Source organism: Colius striatus, chromosome 5, assembly GCF_028858725.1.
Source record: "Colius striatus isolate bColStr4 chromosome 5, bColStr4.1.hap1, whole genome shotgun sequence".
In the NCBI taxonomy this organism is placed as follows: domain Eukaryota; kingdom Metazoa; phylum Chordata; class Aves; order Coliiformes; family Coliidae; genus Colius; species Colius striatus.
Window position 1 is genome coordinate 39,597,031 of NC_084763.1, and position 21,796 is coordinate 39,618,826.

The window sequence follows — 21,796 nt, forward strand, 5'->3', positions numbered from 1 at the left end:
ACACCTGAAAAAACAAAGTGAGGGGGGGGAAAAAAAGATACCAAAGATGCTCAGCAGTGATTTCTGATCTTCTACACACAAACACTTCTCAGAAAGAAAGATAAACTATTCCCTCACAACATATCTTGAAAACTGAGTTAATACTAACGTGTAAATAAATTTATATTGTGAGAAATAGCAGTCATCCATTTCTAAGAGAAACTACCATTTTATTTGTATCCAACACAACTTCAAATCATTAATCCTTCATACAATTCCACTGACTTTTGTTCTGCCTGATGGAGGATGCTACATCAGAAACATTTGCACAGCTCTGTCAGAGCATACACTTCCATTGCAGAGGATTATCAGCTGTAAATGTACCACAGTGGCTTGCTAGGTCCACAAAAATAGAAAAAAATATAATGGAATATATTGCTATTTTAGTCCTTCTGGCCTAACATCATTTCCTCTATGCCACTTGACAGTTTCAGACTCAAACTCTGTGGCATCCCATGCCAATCCAGCCACCACCAGCAAGTAAGCAGGCACCTTGTCTCCTGGAAGTGACCATCCTTAGGATGGTGCTGAAAAGCACGAGCTACTGCCAATAGTGATGAGTACACACACCACAGGAATTCCTGAAGAACTTTCCACTTATCCTCAGTAAAAGAAGTAGAATGAAGATATAGGTTTGTAAAGTTGTGTTCATTGTGATTTTTCAAGTTTTGCAGTGTTTTCAATTAACTGGCCTGCCCAGATTAGTTTCCAACTCAGACAAAATGGTTTGGGTTGGAAGGGACCTTCAAGATCACTGCATTCCAATCCCCCTGCCATGGGCAGAGACATCTTCCTCTAGATCAGATTGCTCCAAGCCCCATCCAACCTGCCCTTGAGCAATTCCTGGGACAGGGAATCCACAGCTTCTCTGGGCAATCTGTGCCAGGGTTTCACCACCCTCACAGAGAAGACCTTCTTCCTAATATCTAATCTAAATCTACATTCCTTTTGTTTAAAGCCATTACCCCTTGTCCTATCACTACAGACTCAAAGTCTCTCTCCACTTTCTTGTAGGCCCCCTTTTAATGCAGTCCAGGATGTGGTTGGCTTTCTGGGATGTGAACACACATTTCTGGCTCATATTCAGTTTTTCATCCACCAACGTCCCAAGTCCTCCTCCTTGGAGCTGCCCTCAATCCACTCATTGCTCAGCCTGTATTTGTGCTTGGGATTGCATTGACCCACGTGCAGGACCTTGCACTTGGCCTTGTTGAACTTCAGGAGGTGATTTCTATTTCTGGCTTAGGCATGAGATTAATAAAGAGTCAGAGATACTTTTTTTTTCTTTACAATGGCTACAGTATTTAAAGAAAGATTAGAAAGAAAAAGCAAAAGATAAAACACAGATATGAATAATAGTTATTGGTAAAAGAGGGAGAAAATACTAGATAACAATAAGCCCATATGAAATAATAAATATCAAAGAACAATGAATTTTTAAAGTATGTGGTATAATTAGCTTTCTATTTACTTGTCCTGCTGATTACAAAGTATATTGATTTGTACTCCTGCCTATCATTATGCTGGAGTGTTATTTTTGTTATTTCTCCAAGTCTGTAGACCACATAAAGCTAAAGGAATAACTGAAAGATAAAAATTCCATGTTAGCAAGATCATTTTGCTTAGGTACTTGCAATGGTACCCTTCAGAACACGTCAGTGAATGTCACTTAAACTTTTAAATCTTATAAATCAGTATCACAGAAGGTTTATAACCTTATCTAGCCATATACCTACTCTATAAACCCTTTTGATGAAAATTAGCGATATAATTTTCTGCAAACAATTTTAAATTGATTTTAAATAGTTATCTTAATTAAACACAGCTCTTGAATACTTTTATTTAAAACTCAGTGCAGGTTTATGCATGGACTAAGTTATTAATTCCTTTGTAAGCACTTTCATACAAACACTTTGTCCTTTCCTGATGCTCCTCTAAAATATTACTGTGCTTTGTACTGACTGGAACTTATCTAGAAAACGCACTTTGTCTTCAAAGGAGACTTTGAATTTAATTCCCAAGGACGTTATGGAAGGACAATTTCAGTAAATTTTGATTTGCAAGTAGAATAGGTTTAGTTTTCAGAAAAGTTGCTATATTTACATTTCAAGAGACTAAAATATTATAGAGGCATATTGTCTACGGAGAAAAGTAATTTTTTCTTAAAGTATTTGTATTAAAAATTAAACAGGAAACATGAGAAAAAATGCAAAAACTTCATATATTGGAAAGTCCCAGTTCTCAAGAGCACTTTGTTTTCTGTTTTTCTCAAGGGCATCTTGTTTTTACTGTTATTTTTCTCACGTTTGGTGATCATGAGGTAACTTTCATCACTCTGCTACCATGGCTTTAGCTAAGCTTCAAGCACCAAACTCAAGACTGCCACAAATGCAAGTTTACTCTTATTTTATCTGTGGACAAACATGACTGATTTATGCACATAGGGGTGCCTGGAATCCTGACATTCTAGTTCAGCATCCTGTTCACAAGATCATGAGACCCATTTTCAAAGCTGCAGCATGCAGCATCCCCAGTAAGTCTGCATGTGTGCCTAAGGAAAATATTTTCTATAAGGATGGTCCTTCAGGCCCATCCATTCTGGAATAAATACTTCAGTGCAATGATTTCAGTCACACATCAAGGCAGCCAGAACAAAATCTCTTTGCTGCTGAGACAGCTGGTCATGTGAAAGAATTAACCGACATGAGTTAATACATCTGAGGTAACTCATTAAAAGAACATTTATGTCTTTTACAGGCACTTAAATGACTCCAGGAGCAAGCCTCAACCCTTCGACGGCCTCACATACAAATACAATATCAAGCAGCTTACATTGTACAGCCAAATGTTTGTGTAGCCTCCTATCCTATTCCCACTATTGGCCATATGAGGCCATGTCACTAGAAGTGACACTCCAGCACCACCTCAGCTTGAACTGTTTCATATCAGATTTTAGTACTGCATATTTTTACAGCCCAGCCTCTAAACTTCTGAGCCCAAGTTAACTTTTAACAGCCCCACAACAAACAGGGAAGAACCCATCCATCAACCCCTGAAGGGGAAATACCAACTCACATTAAAAAGTTGACCCTGAATGCTGCTGCCCTCAAAGAGCATAGAAAAAAAAAACCAAACAAACAAAAAACACCACTCCCAAACAAACAAAACAAAATCACACGTGGCACAGCACCTTGGCCTCTCAGGAAATGCTCCCTCTCAGCATTGACTGGAATTGCAGCCCTTTTGCCTCACAAATGGAGAGACTGCAGCACGTTCACCCTATTCCAGGCTCCAACCCTGCCTGGAACGTGCATTAAGTGCTATGGGGATCCCCACCATCACCTCCTTCCAGGGGACAACCAGGCCAGGCCTGTTCCCCAGGGCTCAGTGCTGGGCCCTGTTCCTTTTTCAATGACCTGGATGAGGGAATCGAGTGCACCCTCATTAAGTTTGCTGATGACACCAAGCTGGGTGGGTACATAGATCAGCCTGAGGGCAGGAATGCTCTTTGGGGGGACATGGACAGGTTGGAGTGATAAGCCAGGGAAATGGTATAAGGTTTACAAGGCTAAGTGCCGAATGCTGTGCTTTGACCACAACAACCCCACACAACATTACAGGCTTGGGGATATGTGGCTGGCAAGCTATCTGGCTGAAAAGGGCTTGGGAGTGTTTATCGACAGCAGTTGAACATGAGCCAGCAGTCTGCACAGGTGGCCAAGAAGGCTCCTGGTATCCTGGCCTGTATCAGAAATAGTGTGATCTCCAGGAACAGGGAAGTGACTGTCCCATTGTACTGTGGCTCAGGCCACAGGTCAAGTGCTGTGTTCAGTTTTGGGCTTTTAACTACAAGGACATTGAGATACTGGTGTGTCCAGAGATGAGCAACAAAGCTGGTGAAGAGCCTATAGTGCAAGTCTTAAAAGGAGTGGCTGAGAGAACTGGGTGTGTTTAGTCTGGAGGAGGCTGAAGGGAGATATGCTTACTCCCTTCAACTACCTGAAGGAGCATTGTAGTGAGGTTGGGGTTAGTCTCTTCTCTCTAGTAATGAATTATAGGACATGAGGAAACAGGCTCAAGTTGTGCCAGGGTGTTAGCATTACTGTATATGGAAAGTTAGAAATAGTTAGGCTAAGGTCTGTATCGAGGCCTAGTGAGCAGTGTGGGATGTTGATGTAACCTAGCAGTCTAGGGAACTAGTGGGGCATGCTGAGCTTGTGCATTCTTGCTTAAACAAAGCAAAGAGATTAGTGAAGAATACTGAACGCTGAATCTTGTTTTTCTCAAAGAAATCGTTATCTCGAATGTTTACCTGTTTGTTATCTATGGAAATTTCTTGTTGTGGATTCAGATAAGCATAGTCTCAAGTAACTACATGAAAGAGCACAACATAATCCTAATGTCTAAGAAAACTGGTAAACATCACGGGGACCTGATGAAGTAATCATTTGTGGAAAGTATATAAACTCTGTGAAATTTTCTGTTAGTGGGGGCTCTGACTTTGGACACTAGTCCTCAGGTCCCTAGGGCCCTCAATAAAGCACCACATAAAACGACCTCGGTTGTTTTGTGTTTTCCTTCGGGAACGGGCAGCAAGGGGAGGTTTAGGTTGGAGATGAGGAAGAACGTCTCCCCTGAGAGAGTTGTCACTGTCCCACGCTGCCCAGGGAGATGGTGGAGTCCCCACCCCGGAAACATTTCAAGGCCGTGTAGCTTAAGGCCATGTTTTAGCATTGGGCTTGGCAGTATAAGGTGAGAAGTTTGACTCGATGACCTGAAAAGGCTTTTCCAACCGAAACGGTTCTGTAATTCTAACTGGAATATGACAGAGCAACGGCAGCACCTGCACTGACAAACAGACACGCCACGAGCACCTCCCCGTGAGGGCAGACCACTAAGATGGCGGCCACGCACGCGACGACATCCGCCTCACTGCCACTCCTCCGGCCCTTCCAGGCCCCCGTAGGAACCCGCCTACTCCCCACCGTTAAACGGCTGCCGTGACGCGCACATCACATCCCCCGGAAGGCGAGCAGCAGTTGCGCAGGTAAGCGCGGGATACTGTTGGTAAGTGCGGGGTAGGGCCGTTTGGGCGGGGCTCACGGGTCGCACCGCCCCCCGTACCCCCACCCAACCCCGCTGCGGGTCGCGCCCGCGGTGACGCCCCAGCCGCTCTCGGCGCTGCCGCCTCAGGGAGCGCGGCCCTGGCCGGCCCCGCCGTGGGCCTGCCCAGCAGCTCGGGGTGCGGGGCAGCAGCAGCGGGAGGGCCCAGGCTCTCCTCAGGGACTGCCAGGGGTTCCGAGGCCCAGCCTCCGCCGTGAGGCGCAGGTGGGTGCCTGAGAGCTGAGGCGGCAGGAGCCCGGTACCGGCGATGTGCGGGGATGTGCCCCTCCACCCTCCCCCTTCCTCCCCGCCGTGCCTACTCTGCCTGGCCGCGTCTTGTCTAGTCCTTGCCCGCTCAGAAGCGGGGGCTGGTTGCGTCATGGGAGGCTCTTGCCGCGGGTGTCTGAATGCTCCCCGGCCGCCGTGTTTTGGGAGTCCCCCAGAAAGGGCAGCGGCTTTGTGGCCGTGCTTAAAAGCCCCTGGTGACGCTGAAGCCGCGCCTCGGTGCAGTCGTGGTAGGGGAGATACTGGGTGGAGTAGATACTGGATACTTGGGGAGGCCTAAGGACACCTCAGGAGCCTGGGCCGGGGCTAGCAGCGTTTGGGTTTCCATCCTTTTCGTCGAACTTAATGGCTCGTGGTTTTACACATGATGCTGCTACAGTCCCTTCTGCGATGAAGGGATGTATCACAGTCGCACGAGTTAGCTTTCGTTCTCCTCTTTAGGAAGAACTAATGTATGCTGTTGCCTTAGTAGCATACATTCTGGGAATCCTCTGTTCATTCCATCAAAAAAGTTAGCTTTTGATTCTTATTTCTCTGTGTCATATATAAGATTAACTGACTTTAGAACATGGCATTTTAATTACAAAGTCTCAGTCTTGCATTCAAAATGGCCCTTGGGAAATACCCTTAACAGCTCACTCACTCCAGACTCTTAAAGGAAACCGAAATTGTGATGTTGGCTGATGAAGTATGACAAATGATTTATAAATAATTCTTTTGTAATTTATGGTGAAATTGAAATTTGTGATGAATGTTGAAACTATTGCATATAAACCCCTATCTTTTGTGCAGATGGAAGCAAAATTTCCTTTTTATTTTTTTAGCAGTGTTGGAAAAAAATACGTTTAGCTGGAGAGTGGTGGTGTGCTGTTTTAGTAAGAAATCACAAACTTTTAAAAACCATCAAGCAGTGCTGATAAAAAGACGAATGACCAGTTTATAAAATTCATATGCAGTTTTACACTTTTACCTGGGTGCCCCAGAGTCACAGATACCTTTTTTTGTTGTTTCTTAGATTAACGTTAAGTAGAATTACAGTTGTAAAATGATCGTTGGCAGAACCTATAAGTGGGAAAATTATAGTTACAGGTTGTTCATGAGAATTGACTGGCAAGTTTTGGAAAGGAGGAAAAGCTGCATTAAGACTTTCAACACAGTCTTTTGAAAATGGAACATGTTTGTTGTTTTCTGCTTTGTAGATGCCATTTTTTGCCTTGGGCCTGAAATTATGATACTGACATCGTCATCCCAGCAACAGAAAGAATGCATGGCTATCTCTCCTAGTTCGGAGAGTAAAAATTATAGAAATCAGTTAATCCTTCTGAGTCCTCTTTAGAAGGGGCTATTGTCTTCACAGGTTCAAAGATTCTTTATGGCTCGCTAAAGCTGGGGTTAACAAGTCAATTTAGTACACACTGGATGTTTGCCTGCAGGTTGGTTTTTTTTTATCTCAAGTAGTGTTTTTCTGAGCAAGGAGCAGTCTTTGACACTGGAAAAATAGCTGGAAATGTTTGATTCTTCTGTTCCTTTTTTTCTGCTCAGAGCAATGTACTAATAAACAAGAATGAGAAAATGAAACCATTCTGAAATAAAAGTGAAATTGACTTAGCAAAATTCAGTGGGAACCTTAGTGCATATATGCTAATGTTTTAACTGCTTTTCTGGATTCTCAGCATCAAGTCTCCCATGCATTAGTATGCACATAGATTTTATTTGTGGGGGCTTATTTTTTTCCTGTTGAGATAACTGAACCTACCTTTGCTTGTCCTCTGTCTGCCTTCCCTGTTTCCTTTTTTGGGTTTTTGGTTTTTTTCAAAGGCATCTTAATTCAGTGGTTGAATGAGATGAGAGTGTTCACTGGATGAATGAGAATAAGTTTTGGTGATGTATTCAGCCTAAAGTGTTACCTCACTCTCATTGTCTCCCCAGTGATGGGTGCTTTGAGGTCTGGTGCAGATTTACAGTACACTTCATCTCTGATCTCAGCCTCTGCACTTTGTTGTTTGTGCCCCAGGTGTCTGCTTTAGCTCTGCAGGGTGAGTGAGAAGAATGTCTCTTGGACTATGAAAAGTGACACCCTGCTATTTTATTGTTGTGATACCAGAACTTTACAGTAGCATTTAATGATACTGTTGAAATTGTTTGTTTGACATATGGTTGAGGTTGGGAAGGGGGACTATAGATCAGTCTGCTCTTAGCTCTTTGTGTTCAACCTGATCTCACTTTGGTAGAGGGCTGTGAGCTTTACCTTATGGTCATCTCATAATGGAGCTTGTGGTTGAGATGTTCTCTCCTGACACCTCTTTTCTGTCCTCCCAAAGTGGATTATAAGTTATATTCAACCATTCACTGGTGTAGAAGGCTGTTAAAGTAGGGAAGTGGGAGAAGCAGAAGATAAAGGTACAGCAAGGACATACTTTAGAGAGGGGTTTTGTTGAGCCATCCTTTCCAGGGAAAAATTCAGTCATGAGTTTTGGTGAACCAGCACCTTCTGCAATTCCAGCTCACATGAGGGGTTAGGAAGAGGTTTAACTTCTCATGAAGTGGCAGGGTCCAACATGGGGATTCAGAATTATGTCTGCTCTAGGAGTTTTACCCCCTTTCCAAATTATTATTGCGGTTTGGACTTAGGTTCCCCTGGGGGCCAAAATGCAGGGAATGCTTTTCTTATGCAACTTTTTTTCAGAATTACAAAATGTCACTTCTTGAAAACTACAGTATCTCAATATAGGAAAGCTATGTTAAAAGATTTTTTTTTTCTTTTCCCTTCCAATCATGCTTTTGTTTGAAAGAAATGGCACAAAAGAAGTATTTAATAGCAAAACTGACAAGTTGCTTAAGAGAGGACAAAATTCAACTATGGAAATCACCATATACAAATGAAAAAAAAGAAGCTGGTGAAGAGATGAAGGTAACTATTCTCTCTGAGTTGACGTCATACATCTTCAGTGCCATGCTGCTGGTGCATTATCCCACGTTTTCTTGTTGTTTTCTTAGGAACTTGTACAAAAATACTCATCCAAGCTGCATATCAAGGAGAATGATGTGGAGAATGTGCTGGAAGAAATACGGTGCAAAGCAGTCGAGCGTGGAACAGGAAATGAAAATTTTAAAGTGACTGGGATTGCAAGACTTGATATATACCTGCCTCGTAGAAAAGTAAGTGCCATTGCAGAAAGGTCAGGAAAAGTAGCTTTACTTTGATTGCCTTTTGAGTTGTAAATATGTATCTAATGCTAATATTTTCACTTAACTTTCTCAGGTGCTTTGTATGAGAGATCTGTGTCAAATGTATAAAATATGGGAGTTAAGGTATATTTCAGCTTCCCAGATATGTGGGGATATCATGGCAAAAGAATATAATATGGGGAGATCAGTAATTGTCTTGCCTTTAGGACATAATGAGAAATTCTCTCAATTTAAAAGAGTAAATTAGGTTTAAGGGTCTGTCTATTTCAGTTTGACTTCTTCTGATGTGACTGTTGACACCAGCAGTAAAGAGCAGGTCTATTTTTTTTCACCTGAAGTTGAATTAGCAAATGAATATCATCGTACTACCACAGCCTTTGTTTAAATGACAGCTATAAAAAAAACCCCTATCCCTTTAAGTACAATAAGCAACTTGAACTTGATTATAATTACTGTTTACCATGCTACTGGACTTAGGGGAATTAATTGAAAATTCCAGTTTATCCAATGTGGGACCAAAGACACTAACAGGAATTAATCATAACTTAGCCAGTCACAGGTGAGTGGCGTAATTACAAAAGCAGAGTTAAGATTGAATGTGCGTAAGATTAAATTAGTCAATTTAAATTGTTTGGTTCTGAACTTAGAATGCTTATATTTAGCGTCATATGGCAAGTACAAGACTCCCTGCTTGGAAATGACTAACACGTATGCCCAACCATAACCCAGTTAATATAATGATTATTGGGAAAAAAAAGTAGTTGTAGAACAAGTACTTAAGAAAATATTAGAAGTATTTTGATATCATACTCCTCTTCTTTACCTTCTCTCCTCCTTTCCCAATATAATTACTACAGAGCAGAAAAATCCTATTGGAAACTAACCTGTTCATTACAGGCAAGGAGCTGAGATCACAGTAAGTGTAATCACCCTTGTTTCTTTTCTGATAAAATGGCATATTGTACTGAAAACCAAGACAAACAGAGCACTATTTGTTCAGTAAGTCTGAGTAAGATGCCTACTGTCCCCTTAGGGAGTTATTCAGTAAGAAGCTGTGGTTTGACAGAAAACAGGAAAGTTGCAACTGTGGAAGAAGATATTTCTCTGTAAACTTTCAGCAAGTACCTGAGAAGCCATTACCATTCCAAATCTGTAACTAGGCAGATCTTCTGACAGAGAACATGAGCCTTACCTTATCTTCCTTTTGTGTTTTTTAAGCCTAATAAAATCAGATTTACTGGTTTTTTTGCCTTTTCCTTTTCTGTGTCCCAAATTTTCCCTGTATGGTGTACAAAGCTTTCTGATGATGATATTTTACTTCTTTTTATAGCAAAAGTTTTAAGCCAGTTATGAGCATACACCTTTTTAAAGTTTTATTGCTCTCATAATGGAAATATTGTCTGGCCTTAAATAATTTCATCCATGAATATAAATTTATTATTTCGCAGGATAGCACAGGAACATGCATTAGAAGAAAATGCAATCAAAATAATAATAAATAAGAAGCAGCTTGACCTGGGTACGTATCTCTAGTTGAGTATACTTTTATGGTAATAGTCCAGTGTACTGATTCTCAGAAGAAAAATTTCTTGCAACTCTCTTCATTTCAGAAGTTCCCAAGGAACAACTGTTAAGTTTGTCAGGTTCTGTTTGACAGGAAGTGTAATACATCATAATGGTCAAAAATCTTACATAGAATTAAAGCAATAACAGGAATCCTGTAATGCATGTTCAAAATCCATTTTCCAAGTGTTGAAACATTAAAGAGAAACTCTAAATTTCCTCCAAAACCATATTGTATAATGGCACATTCAAAACCATATTGTATAATGGCACATTCAAAAATAACTGACATGTTATTTCTGTTAGAGTGTGTCAGAATTAGTGTTATGGACTTGACAATAGGAACTCAGATTCAATTCCCAGTTCCTCTGTCCTGTTACTTGTGTGGTGTATGATCCTGGACATGTTGTTCTAGATTTTGCCTGAAGATAAATCATCTGAAATTAAAACTATTGTATTTGTTTAATATTTTGGAAAAAGCAAGCGAAGAAAGGTACCAGTCACTTAAAAATCACTTGTAGGGTGCAAATGTGATTCTAATTTCTGAGTTTCTGCTGAATGTGTCAATAATTGGCAGGGGTTCTTGAGTCTAGTAATTACTGTAGTTCTTCAGTACAATGTAAAATGATCTCTCCTCACAAGTAGAGTATTGAGGTTGTATCCATCGTGCTCTATTTTGCAGGCAAAACTCTCGCAGACCAGGGTATAACACACAATGCAAAAGTGATGGTGCTTCAGCTGGAACAGAGTGATGAAGAAACTAAAAGAAAAGTTCAGGAAGAGGAACTTCAATTACAGAAAGAAAAAGAAATAAATGACAAGATGCAAAGAACTAAGAAGGGTTTGGAAATTCTGGCAGAGAGAGGTAAGGGGAGATTTTGGGGATATTTTTGGGGGGAATGGGAGATAAGTTTCATTAATTCTTCCATATGAAAAATTGTCTTCTCAGTGGACTTGAAACACAGAAGAGTGCCTATACTGTGACTGGATTTCAACTTACACTTTTCTAGGTTTCTGCCTCCATTAAAACTGGATTTTTAGTTGACTAAAACTTCCTTTTCTACTCATAACTCTTTCTACATATCTAGAATGCTAGAAAACCTTTGGCACTTGGAGAAGAGTATAATATGAATCAATTATTAGTTAAATGGGACTTAACAGTTAAGGGACTGACTCTTGAGAACAGGCTTTAAGTTTATTGTAGACATAAGCACAGGAGAATATTGTATGATAAGTCATTGCACACTTTTTTTATAGTTTACCTCAGCTCTGGCTGTGCGTAACCATGGTTTCATTGTGCAGAACAGCTCACTTGTCATTCCCATCAGCAACGTGGCTGTTGGGTTTTCATTGCGTTTCATGTCGATTGCTGGCAACTGTGGATCAAGGGAAAGGGATACAATCAGTTTAACTAATAATTTTTCAAAAGGAGGCTGTGTTTGGGAATTGCATGGCTGGGTGAATTTAAATCACTTCTCTTTTTTGTTGTTTCAAAAATCCACAAACAAGAAACTGAAAGCAAGTGTTTAATGAATTTCTGCTGAATGCCAAAGTACCTGAACAAAGCTGGATTTAACTGTCAGTGACAGCCTGTTTCTTACTATAATATCAGATTTTGAAGAAATGAAAGAAATGATTCTTTTTATGAACTCAAGGGGTGATTCAGACCCCAGCCCTTCAGTCTCATGTAGAACCCCTTTAAGGTGTTTACTGCTCATTTTCAGTAACAGCATCATGCCAAGGTATGGAGTCTGTAATGGGCTCGCAGGTTGAAGATGTGGCATGAAGTGTAGAAAAGATGCAACAAAGCTTTTGTTTCATCTGAGAAAGAATTTGCAGAGACATTTTTAATCTCAGCAAACCCCTGCTTAACTGTCTTTGCTTTATAAGAAAAACGTCTACTAACTTTAAATCAGGTGGAAGTAAAAACAAAATGAATAGCTTGATTATAAGCATGGAAGATGTGGGGAAAAAGTACCAAGCTGTATTTTCTTTCCAGTTTTATCTACTGTACACAATTGTGTTTTTCTTTATATCTGTGCTTTTTGCTAAAGCATTTTAAGTGTGATATCCTGTAAAATGTGAGTGTTTTGTCTTCTGCGAAATGTTCTTTACAAATAATGTTATGTCTAAAGTTCTGGATGAACAAGGTCTTTTCCTTAGTGACTTTGTTCTTCACGTTTATCTGATCAGGGCTGCTTTGGTAGTTCTGTCCAAAACACAGATGGAAACTTTGTGTCATTCTGATTTTTTTTGTTGGTTGTTTGCTTTTTTTTGTTTGTTTAACTGTGTACTCACAACAGCAGAGTTACTCTGTTGAACGTAGTACTTAAATTTTAAACTGTTTTTTTTTCTTATCTTTTAGAAGAGTACTTGGATCCAGATTCTGTTCCATACCTAGATATAGCTAATCAGACTGGAAAGTCAATTGAGATTCCTCCAAGAGCTAAAAAAGTAGGTAAAATACTTTGCAAAGCTACTAAACCAGTTTTTTAAAGTTGGATTTGTTAAGTATTTCAAAATACAGTCACATTTTTTTAGAATGTAACTCTGGGTCCTGTAGATGTTTGATTAATAGAAATAATTTGATCAGTCTGGTCTCTTACTTATGACAAGATGACCTGCTTAGTGGATGAGGGAAAGGCTGTGGATGTGGACTTTAGTAAGGCCTTCAACATCCTCCTAGAGAAACTGACTGTCTATGGTTTGGATGGATGTACTCTGAGATGGGTGGAAAACTGTCTGGATGGCTTAGCACAGAGAGTGGTGGGGAATGGAGTTAAATCCAAGTGGCAGCTGGCCAACGGTTGTGTTGCCCAGGGCTCAGTGGTGAGGCCTGTTCTGTTTAATGTTTTTCTCAATTACCTGGAGGAGGAGATCAAGTGTACCCTCAGTGAGGAAGGCTTTTCAGAGAGACTTGGAAAGGCTGGAGTGATGGGCTGAGGCCAATTGTATGAGGTTTAACAAGTCAAAGTACCATGTCCTGCACCTGGGCCACAACAACCACAGGCAATGGTACAGGCTTGGGAATGTGTGGCCGGAGAGTTGTTCTTCAGAAAAGGACCTAGGGGTTGTTAATCGACAGCAGCTGAACATGAGCCAGCAGTGTGCCCAGATGGCCAAGGCCAATGGCATCCTGGCTTGTATCAGAAATAGTGTGACCAGCAGGACTGGAGAAGTGATTATGCCCCTGTACTCAGCGCTGGTGAGGCTGCACCTTGAGTGCTGTGTTCAGTGTTGGGCTCCTAACTACAAGAAAAGCACTGAGGGACTGGAGCATGTCCAGAGATGGGCAACAGTGCTGGGGAAGGGCCTGGAGAACAAGTCTGATGAGGAGTAGCTGAGGGAACTGGGTGTGTTTAGTCTGGGGAAGAGGAGGCTGAAGGGAGACATCACTCTCTTCACCTACCTGAGAGTTGTAGTGAAGTGGGAGCTGATCTCTTCGGTAATGAATGATAGGACACAAGGAAATAGGTTCAAATTGCACCAGGGGAGGTTTAGACTGGAGATGAGGAAAAACTTTTCCCTAAGAGGGTTGTCAGACACTATTCCAGACTGCCCAGGGAGGTGGTGGTGTTCCCATCCCTGGAGACATTGTATAGCTAAGGGTCATGGGTTAGTCACAGGCTTGGCAGTGTGAGGTGAGTGGTTGGACTTGATGATCTTAAAGTTTTTTTTTCAACAGTAATGATTCTGTGAATTTTGTAATAAAGTAGAACTCTACAGCTGGGAATAATTCAGTCATTTGGAGACAGAGCTCTGATTGCTGATCTAACTGCAAGTCTAATCTTGTACTGACCCCTGTGTGTTCCCTATTTCATTTCTATGTTTTAAGATGAGCTTTAGCTTTGTTGTATCCTAGCACACATTTTAAATAGCCCTAGAATAATTAACTTGTTCATTAGGGCTTAGTTTTGGTTGGAAACTCAATTAAGTCTCTCAAAATCAAACTCTTTTAAAATAGTTTCAAAGTCTTTTACACTGTGACCTCTCAAACTTAGATTTGTTCACCATTTAAGACAATTCCACATTCTCAACTAAAAATAACTTTGTTGGGTGCCTGGCTTTGAATTACAGTAGAAATGACAGACTTGCTGTTGGCTGCTGAAGCAGAATAATAGTGATAGATGCTATCTTTACAAATACTTGGACTCTCATCCAGTAACACACAAAAAAATCCCTCAGGAAGAAATGAGCGGGCCCCAACGTGCACTCACTGCTGCCCTGGCCTCCTCTGGGGCATGCTGTGTTTTCACATCATCTGGAGTGTCTAGATAATTGGAATAACAACTGCCCATTCTCCAAAGGCGTGCTGTTCTGATGAAATGCTGAAAACAGTAGTTCACCTGGAGAGTTAAAGCATCAAATGTTCAAGTGCACAAGATCTCATCAGTCTTGAACATGGGTGAGAAAAAATATTGCAGATTGTTTCTATCCAGAAATATTATTTACATTTCCATTTGTCATACTGGGGATTTTCTGGCCGTGTTCAAAGTTCAGTTTTCAATTTGGAGGTTTTACAGGAGGGAATTTGTTAGATTTTACTGGATAGTTGTAATAGCAAAGCAAACCAAATTTAATGCTGTTACCAAACTCAGAAAAACGCTTAGCTCTTTATCACTCATGGGAAAAATCTGTCTTAAGTTGTGTTCTTAAATTTTGTGCAATGTTTTATGTGTCAATAACATTTACTGCTTTAATTATACTTTTAATTATTTTAATTGAATCTCCTTCTCTGGAGACATTCAAAACCCACCTGGATGAGTTCCTGTGTGACCTACTCTAGGTGGTCCTACTCTGGCAGATGGGTTTAACTGGATGATGTTTTCAACCCTTAACATTCTATGCACTGTGATTTATTCTTTTTAATCATATTTTCTTTCAATTCATTCCTTTACCATTAGCAGATGAGAGACAAATATGAAAGGATGTGAAATAGTACTGTTTCTACAGAACTGATCTAGAAAGAACAATGGCTCTTAATAGATTCTCTTGATACTTCTTTTTAGTTATAGAAGTGAGTTGGGAAGGTACAAAAAAGTCTCCATGTCTTTTTCCAGGCACTTGTCCTGGCAATGGGTTATCATGAGAAGGGCCGAGCCTTAATGAAGAGGAAGGAATATGAAGTAGCGCTGCCATATCTGTTGGATGCTGATAAACACTTCTGGTAAGAACCTTTTTGAGTCCTTGTGCCCCTTTCCCATCAACCAAATAGCAAAGCAGTGCGAGCCCTACCTGTGCACAGAAATGAGGCCTGTTTGTTTTTTTTTTTTTTACCTGGAATTGCTTCCCACCCCCTCTGCAGATGGGAAACAGCAGACAAAGGCTCTGACTTGCAGTGACATGTGGCCTCATGTGGAGCAGCTGAAACAGATGCTGCCACCAGGCAATTTAATCTTTCATAACAACGTAAACAGAAACTGTCAACATTCGTGTACTGTGGACTATAAATTGCATTAGCCTGAGACACGGTTAGGAATATATGTTTGCTCCTGTAAAGTAATTTCTTGTAAAAGGTAGAGTGGGTAGCTGAGGTCAGTAACCATATTGGGTTTCTGCAGGTAAGCTAGTTTTCTGTCAGCAGTCAGAGCCCTAAATTACTCTTGAAATCCCCAAAGTAATATTGTCTCTATGTGTTTCTCATCTGTGTGCCTGTGCAAGGAGACTGGCACAGAACTTGGCATGTTTGCTCACACTAAGGAAGAGATTATCTCAAAAATTACACGGGGGTTGAATTCTGTTGTGCTTTTAAAGAGATGCTTAGTGCCAAAATGAGCTGTGACTACTGTCATTCTTTGAGCTGTAGTGTTACCATTAGTGCCCTGTCTGTTAGTGACTGTGATGGTCTATCGGTGCTTTGTTAAAGTTCTACTGATCTCAGTTTGCTGCTTCCAATAGGAAATGTGTGCTTTCTCGGGTGTGTGAGCAGGAATACTTCCAGCGTGTTGTTTCAGTTGTGGGGAAAAAGGGTGTATGGGGAAAAAAAAAATGTAAAACCCCTCTCAGAAAACCAGTAAGGGTTCTCTTTTCCAGCGAGTGTAGCACAGAACTGCTGAACACAGTTGATAACTATGCAGTACTGCAGCTGGACATAGTGTGGTGCTACTTCCGCCTGGAGCAGCTGGACTGCCTGGATGATGCAGAGAAGAAGCTGACCACAGCACATGGGTGCTTCCAGAAGTGCTACGGGGAGAACCACGAGAGACTCATTGATATCAAAGTACGTTGATTTTTATTTAATTAGGGCAGCTTTTTCTTTTTTTCTATATGTATTCAGTTGTTGCTCAAGTCTTACAGGACTGACTTTTACAAGTTTAAAGTTTTGTTGTGCCTTCTCAGCCTGGAATCTGGTTGTGAAATTGTCAGCGTGGGGAAAGCACTGGACCTGACACAAAGGTCATGGCAAACGTGCCTTCATGTGCACAGACATTGTCTGTGGTTTAGGTGTGACATCTTATCTGCATACTAAGTGTCACATACTAGTAATTCTGTCTTGTTTACATGTCCAAAGTGTTCTAATGATGATGAGTTGATGTTCTGCCATATGATTCTACCCACGTGCCTCCTGTTTCATCTTTAAACAACTCTTTAGGGAAGTTGTGGTCGTGAGAAGGTTTTATTTCTACGGCTTTACCTCCTTCAAGGTATAGGACACTATCACAGTGGCAGAGAAAAGGAGGCTGCAGAGTATATTCAGAAGGTAAGACACTGCTAGGTGAACCTGGAGTTCACACTAGCTCCTGTGTTTGAGCTCTGTCTTGCACTTTCTCCCTGTTCTTTGCTTACTCAGAAAGATGAGCAGGCATCTGTTTTGTTTGACTGAGAAACAACATAAGTAGCAAGACTTTGTTCTTTCTGCATGCAGGCCTCTCGTTTGTATGAAGAGCTGTCCATAGATCCTGATAAAGTTCATTGCTTGTCACTCCTGGGATTCTCCGAACAGGAAGCTCGCCTTGCCCTGCGAGCATGCCATGGGAACGTGGAGCATGCTGCCAATCTCATCAGCAACAGGAGAGAGGTATGGAGCACTGCAAGTATTACATCAAGGATCATGTTATTTGGGGAGGTCAATAAGATCATGTTTTGTGAGACTAGTGCAACACAGTGCTAAATTAAGGTCTTTGTCCTGCTTTGGCACAGCTATTGTGACAGTTTGACATCTGTTTGACAAGTTTGAAACCAAGACTTAATACAAGAAGGGAAGCTCTGTCTTGAAACAGGTGGGACGAGAGAGCCAAAGACCTGTGGCTGTACCACAGAGGTGCACAGGAGAACTTTGCATGAGTGTTTGCTCCTCAGCAGTGCTCTGTAGGGAATCAAACCACTGTGATCAAGCTGTCAGCTCTGGGCTTGGCTGGGCTGAGACATAAGAGGCTGCACAACAATGTACTAGGAGGGTAACCATCAAGCTGCATCATGGTACAGCTTGGAAGATGCAGGAGGGGAGAAGGACTTTTTTGGTGCTAATGTGAAGACAGTGTTGTTGAGATCCAAAGTGTCTCAAGTTACATTTGGTAAGCTTGAGGTGACACTTCTGGACTTCAGACAACGAAATGTGGATAGAAAAGGCAAATTGCTGAGAGAAGGGCTGAACAGAACTCCTTGGCTATGTGCCCAGTTCTGACAGTATGTCCTTGGCAAGCCTTGTCTACAGGCCCATCTGCCAAACGGGTTTGTCACTTACCACACATAGCCTGTAATAGCTGTGATAGCATAAGATCCGATGCGCAGAGGCTGCAAAGCGGAAGCATGGCCACAGTGTCAGCTCGTGGAAATGAGCTTGATTTAGTAACGAGTGTCTGGCAGCACAGTCTGGATTAAAAAAAAAAAAAGAGGGGGTTAAAAATTCCTTTTCCTCAAGAGATTCAAGCTCAAAAAAGTAAATCTAAGAAAGGCTATATGCAGAGGGGAAGGCTGAAGCATTGCCATGCCCAGTGAGCTGCAACGGCTGTGTTCTTGCAGGAAAAGGCACGCATAAAGAGGGAGGAGAGAGCGAAAAGAAGGCAACGACAGGAAGACATAAATACCTTGAAAAGCATGGGCTACTCAGAGAGAGCTGCTCAAGTGGCTCTTCATCATACACAAGGAAACCTGGACCAAGCTTTTAAAGTAAGTCATTTTCAGGACTAGTACTTCTCTAAATAAGAAAACTCCAGCAAAAACCCTGTGATGACTGAACTTCCACTTCCTGATCCAGTGAATCAGGTACCACTTGTTGGCTGGTTTGCTTAGATTAACTATTTGACTAAATACATATACACATCAATGACTATTATATCTCTTGCTCTATTCTGATCCCTCTCTGGTTTATTGTAGTTTATTCTTGACAATCCTGAGTTACTGTTGGAAGATGATGATGATGATGATCCTGTGGCCACGGACCAGTTTCAGGTTTCCCAGGAAAGCATTGACCAAGTAAGTCAGACTGTTTGTTTTCTTAGGAGTTGGTTGCCTTGTTTCTGAATTATGCCTTCAAACACACCAGATACTCCTCAAAGCTGTACAAATGTTATTTGTCCCATGTCAGTCACTTAAGCTGTCACACTTCTGCTGTCTGGCATCCAGCCTTCACAGGGAGGTCACACTCAGGCCAAGACACAGTTTGCATATACATCCTGCCCATTACCCCACCCGTGGATGCAGAGGGAAGTCTGTGCACTCCAATGCTGTGTCCCAGAAAAGACAGCAAATGAGAAATTAATTCAAGCCTCAAAACATTGCAGTGTACAAAGGAGAGAGTTGGAATGTGGCTTTCTCACCATAGGCTGTCTTAAAAGTAGTTGGTGTGGCTACATAATTAGTGTCAGGTAGGCAAGAAAAAGGCATTACCTAGAAAAAGTAAATGGCACGTGCACATTCCTAATGTGCTGGAGTGCTTTGACACTTCCTTTAAAAAAACCCCACGTTATTAAACAAGAGGGTCTTGCTTCTTACCAAGATCCTTGTCCTTTAATAGGTCACTGCCCTGTTGTTAACTGTTCCAGTAAACCACAGCCAGTGTGTGGGAATTCCTGGCATGCAGCGCCTTCCTCTCAGCAAAAGGAACCCCTTTTGGATATAGGCAGGGTCCTGTCAAACCCTGGTGCTGCATGAGGTTGAATTTCTCCAGATTGATTTATTTTGGGGATGTTTTCCCTCCCTCCTGCAGCTGATGTATATGGGTTTCAGCCGTGAGTCGGCAGAGCAAGCTTTAAAGGTCTTTAAAGGCAACATCCACGTCGCGTCCCAAACCCTTGCGCATTACGGGGGAGCCCTTCCGGCCTCTCTGCAGCCGTCTCCAGTGGGCTCCAGCCCCTCGGAAGAGTCGGCTTCATCCAAAGAGTCTCCGACCGAGTCTGCAGGTAAGTGAGTGGCCTGCAGGGGGCAGGAGGAGCCTACTCTGGCTTGGGTACGAAACGGTTGAGTTCAGCTTAACTACTAGTGGTAGAGGGGCTGGAGGATCACATGCTCCTCTCTACCCTAGAAGCAACTCAGCTTCTCCCATCCAGTTGTCCTGCCTCACTCCTATTCTCTTTAAAAATCTAACCACTATGTCCCTGCCTGTGCTCATGCAGAGACCACATGCTGCAGTGCTGGAGCACACTCCCTGGACCTGCCACCGACAAGGGTTTGGCTGCCGGTGTCTGGGTGCTGACTGCTGGGAAGCTCCTTCCAAATGTGTGCTGTGCAGTCAGCTGGTGTCACCATGTGCTCCTTCCCCATGTCCCTTATGCAGCACAACCGTAACTGACACTGGACATTTGTCAAAGAAACAACTTGCGCATACCTGCTGCCTCATCCATTATTTGTCAGAGCTGTAGTGATCCCTGTTGTACAACTAAAGGCTTTCCTACAGCTTCAAATAGTAAAAGGCCATCCTGCAATATCCTTTGCAGAGCAGTTTTAAATAAGAAGTAGCGACCCAGCAGCAAGTTTGTAGAGGAGTCATGTGGTGAACGAGGGCAAGTGTGGACTTCTCTGAGGTGAATTTGATCCTGTTTCTTTTTATTAGAAGGTTCTTCTAGTTCAGCAACGGACGAAGACATGGAGACCGATGCAGTCAATGAAATCCTAGAGGATATTCCGGAACATGAAGAGGATTATCTGGATTTAACACTGGAGGAAGAGGAACAGATCATTCATGAATACTTATCCTATATACAAGTATCGCAGCATTAAACACTGTGACATCTACTTCAGTTTGATGTATTTAGCTTGACAAATTGAGTTCGGATTATAAATGCACCTTCAGCTTATCTCTTACTAAATGCCTTGACTTCAGTTAAACTATAGGTGGAAGACTTAATTCCTGCTTATTTATAAATCTGCTTAAAGCCGACATTGGTGATACGTTGTAATTTGTCATAGCAGAAAAATAGAAACATTTATTTTCAGAAGAAAATTTAATAGAACTAAACTATATTTTTATTGTGAAATAAGTTAATTCACTTAGTATTCAAGCAAAGAAGCATTTCTATACTATTTAAAAATACCAGCTTTAAAAAAAGAAGTGTTTGTAAGTCTGGAACAGCTAGATTGTGAGGTTGTAGAGGTATCAACTTCCACACTGTTCTCCTTTTTCTTCTGAAAGATTTGAGACACGTTGATGTGTCTGTTGTGCATGGATTTCTGCTATGATCTGCTTGTCACTTCTGCAGGTGTTACAGAGGCAATAAAGGTAACTGTGTGCTGCCAGTGCTTTCAGAGTCATCTCTGCCTTGGATTTAGAAGACAAAGTAGGAACTATGTGTGATCCTCCCAGGAACCTGCATTTCCCCAGGCAGCTCTTCCTGACCTCTTGCAGGTGTGTGACTTTAGATTGACGGCTTTCACAGACACTATGTGATTTGCTTTCGTCAGCTGTTGAACAAGACTTGTTTGGGGCACTCTTAAGTCATTGTACCCAGCTTCGGCATTCTGGAGAAATAGCTGGGGCATTGTGTGTGTTTGTGTTTCATACCAGCGTGTCGGCTGCTGCTGCCGAAGTTCCCCCTGCTCGTAACCCCTTCCCAGAAGGGGAGGATTTGCCTTCCACAGCATCGTTCCCGCGGCAGGCAGAGCTGCTGCGGCAGGGATGGCGCTGCAAACCCGGCAGCCCTCTCAGCTGAGCTTATCCTTACCCAGCACTTGGCAGCAGGGAAATGAGGGCTTGAACTACTGTTAGGGCAACCCTGAGAGCGAAAGGAGCAGGGCTTTAGCCTGCAGTGACTGCTCGGCCTTATACACTGCAGTAGGAGGGGTTTTTTTCCTGGCTCCTTCGGTTAAGGATAGCAAGAAGCAGGGAGTGACTACACAGGTAAGTAATTGTGTATTTCATACTCCTGTATCAAGGCAAGTGCTATAAAAAATTAGTAATTCTGGATCTGCTCCCAGAAAGTTGAAGCATTTCAAAAGCCAGAAATGTACACATCTGAGGAAAAAAAAAGCCCCACAACTGTTCTATCGTGTTTCTGTAGAGACAGGCATGAGAAACCACAGGCACAACACAAAGCAAAACCAGAATATGCTAAAGAACTTGAAACCATAAAGCAGTGGATTAACAAGAAGTAGGAGGGAAAAGCACAAATTTATTCCTTCCTTTAGCCAGGGGCGTTCCCAAACTGCCCCGTGGTGAGGGCTGTACAGGCAGCGTTTCTTC

The 21,796-nt window shown here is 42.0% G+C and overlaps 1 protein-coding gene across 4 annotated transcripts; it reads left to right on the forward strand.

The window, feature by feature from the left end:
- The first annotated feature begins 3,575 nt into the window (after positions 1-3,575).
- On the forward strand, positions 3,576-20,853 carry NUB1 (negative regulator of ubiquitin like proteins 1). 4 transcript variants are annotated; one of them, XM_061997045.1, is made up of 15 exons: positions 3,576-5,086; positions 8,220-8,338; positions 8,425-8,586; positions 9,474-9,532; positions 10,065-10,135; positions 10,862-11,044; positions 12,545-12,633; positions 15,240-15,346; positions 16,213-16,399; positions 16,772-16,879; positions 17,045-17,197; positions 18,142-18,288; positions 18,496-18,594; positions 19,328-19,520; positions 20,171-20,853. In XM_061997045.1, the coding sequence occupies exons 2-15, from the start codon at positions 8,222-8,224 to the stop codon at positions 20,335-20,337; spliced, it is 1,842 nt and encodes a 613-aa protein (XP_061853029.1). In that variant the 5' UTR covers positions 3,576-5,086; positions 8,220-8,221; the 3' UTR covers positions 20,338-20,853. The 4 variants fall into 4 exon arrangements, with proteins under 4 accessions (XP_061853029.1, XP_061853030.1, XP_061853032.1 ...); XM_061997046.1 differs by lacking the exon at positions 3,576-5,086 and adding an exon at positions 5,201-5,367; XM_061997048.1 differs by lacking the exon at positions 3,576-5,086 and adding an exon at positions 6,572-6,860.
- The last annotated feature ends 943 nt before the right edge of the window (positions 20,854-21,796 follow it).

Coding starts and splice junctions, on each gene's coding strand:
- NUB1 (XM_061997045.1), top strand. CDS start 8,222: ATGGCACAAAAGAAGTATTTAATAGCAAAACTGACAAGTTGCTTAAGA. Junction 10,136..10,861: donor TAAGAAGCAGCTTGACCTGG/GTACGTATCTCT, acceptor TCTATTTTGCAG/GCAAAACTCTCGCAGACCAG. Junction 18,289..18,495: donor ACCTGGACCAAGCTTTTAAA/GTAAGTCATTTT, acceptor GGTTTATTGTAG/TTTATTCTTGACAATCCTGA.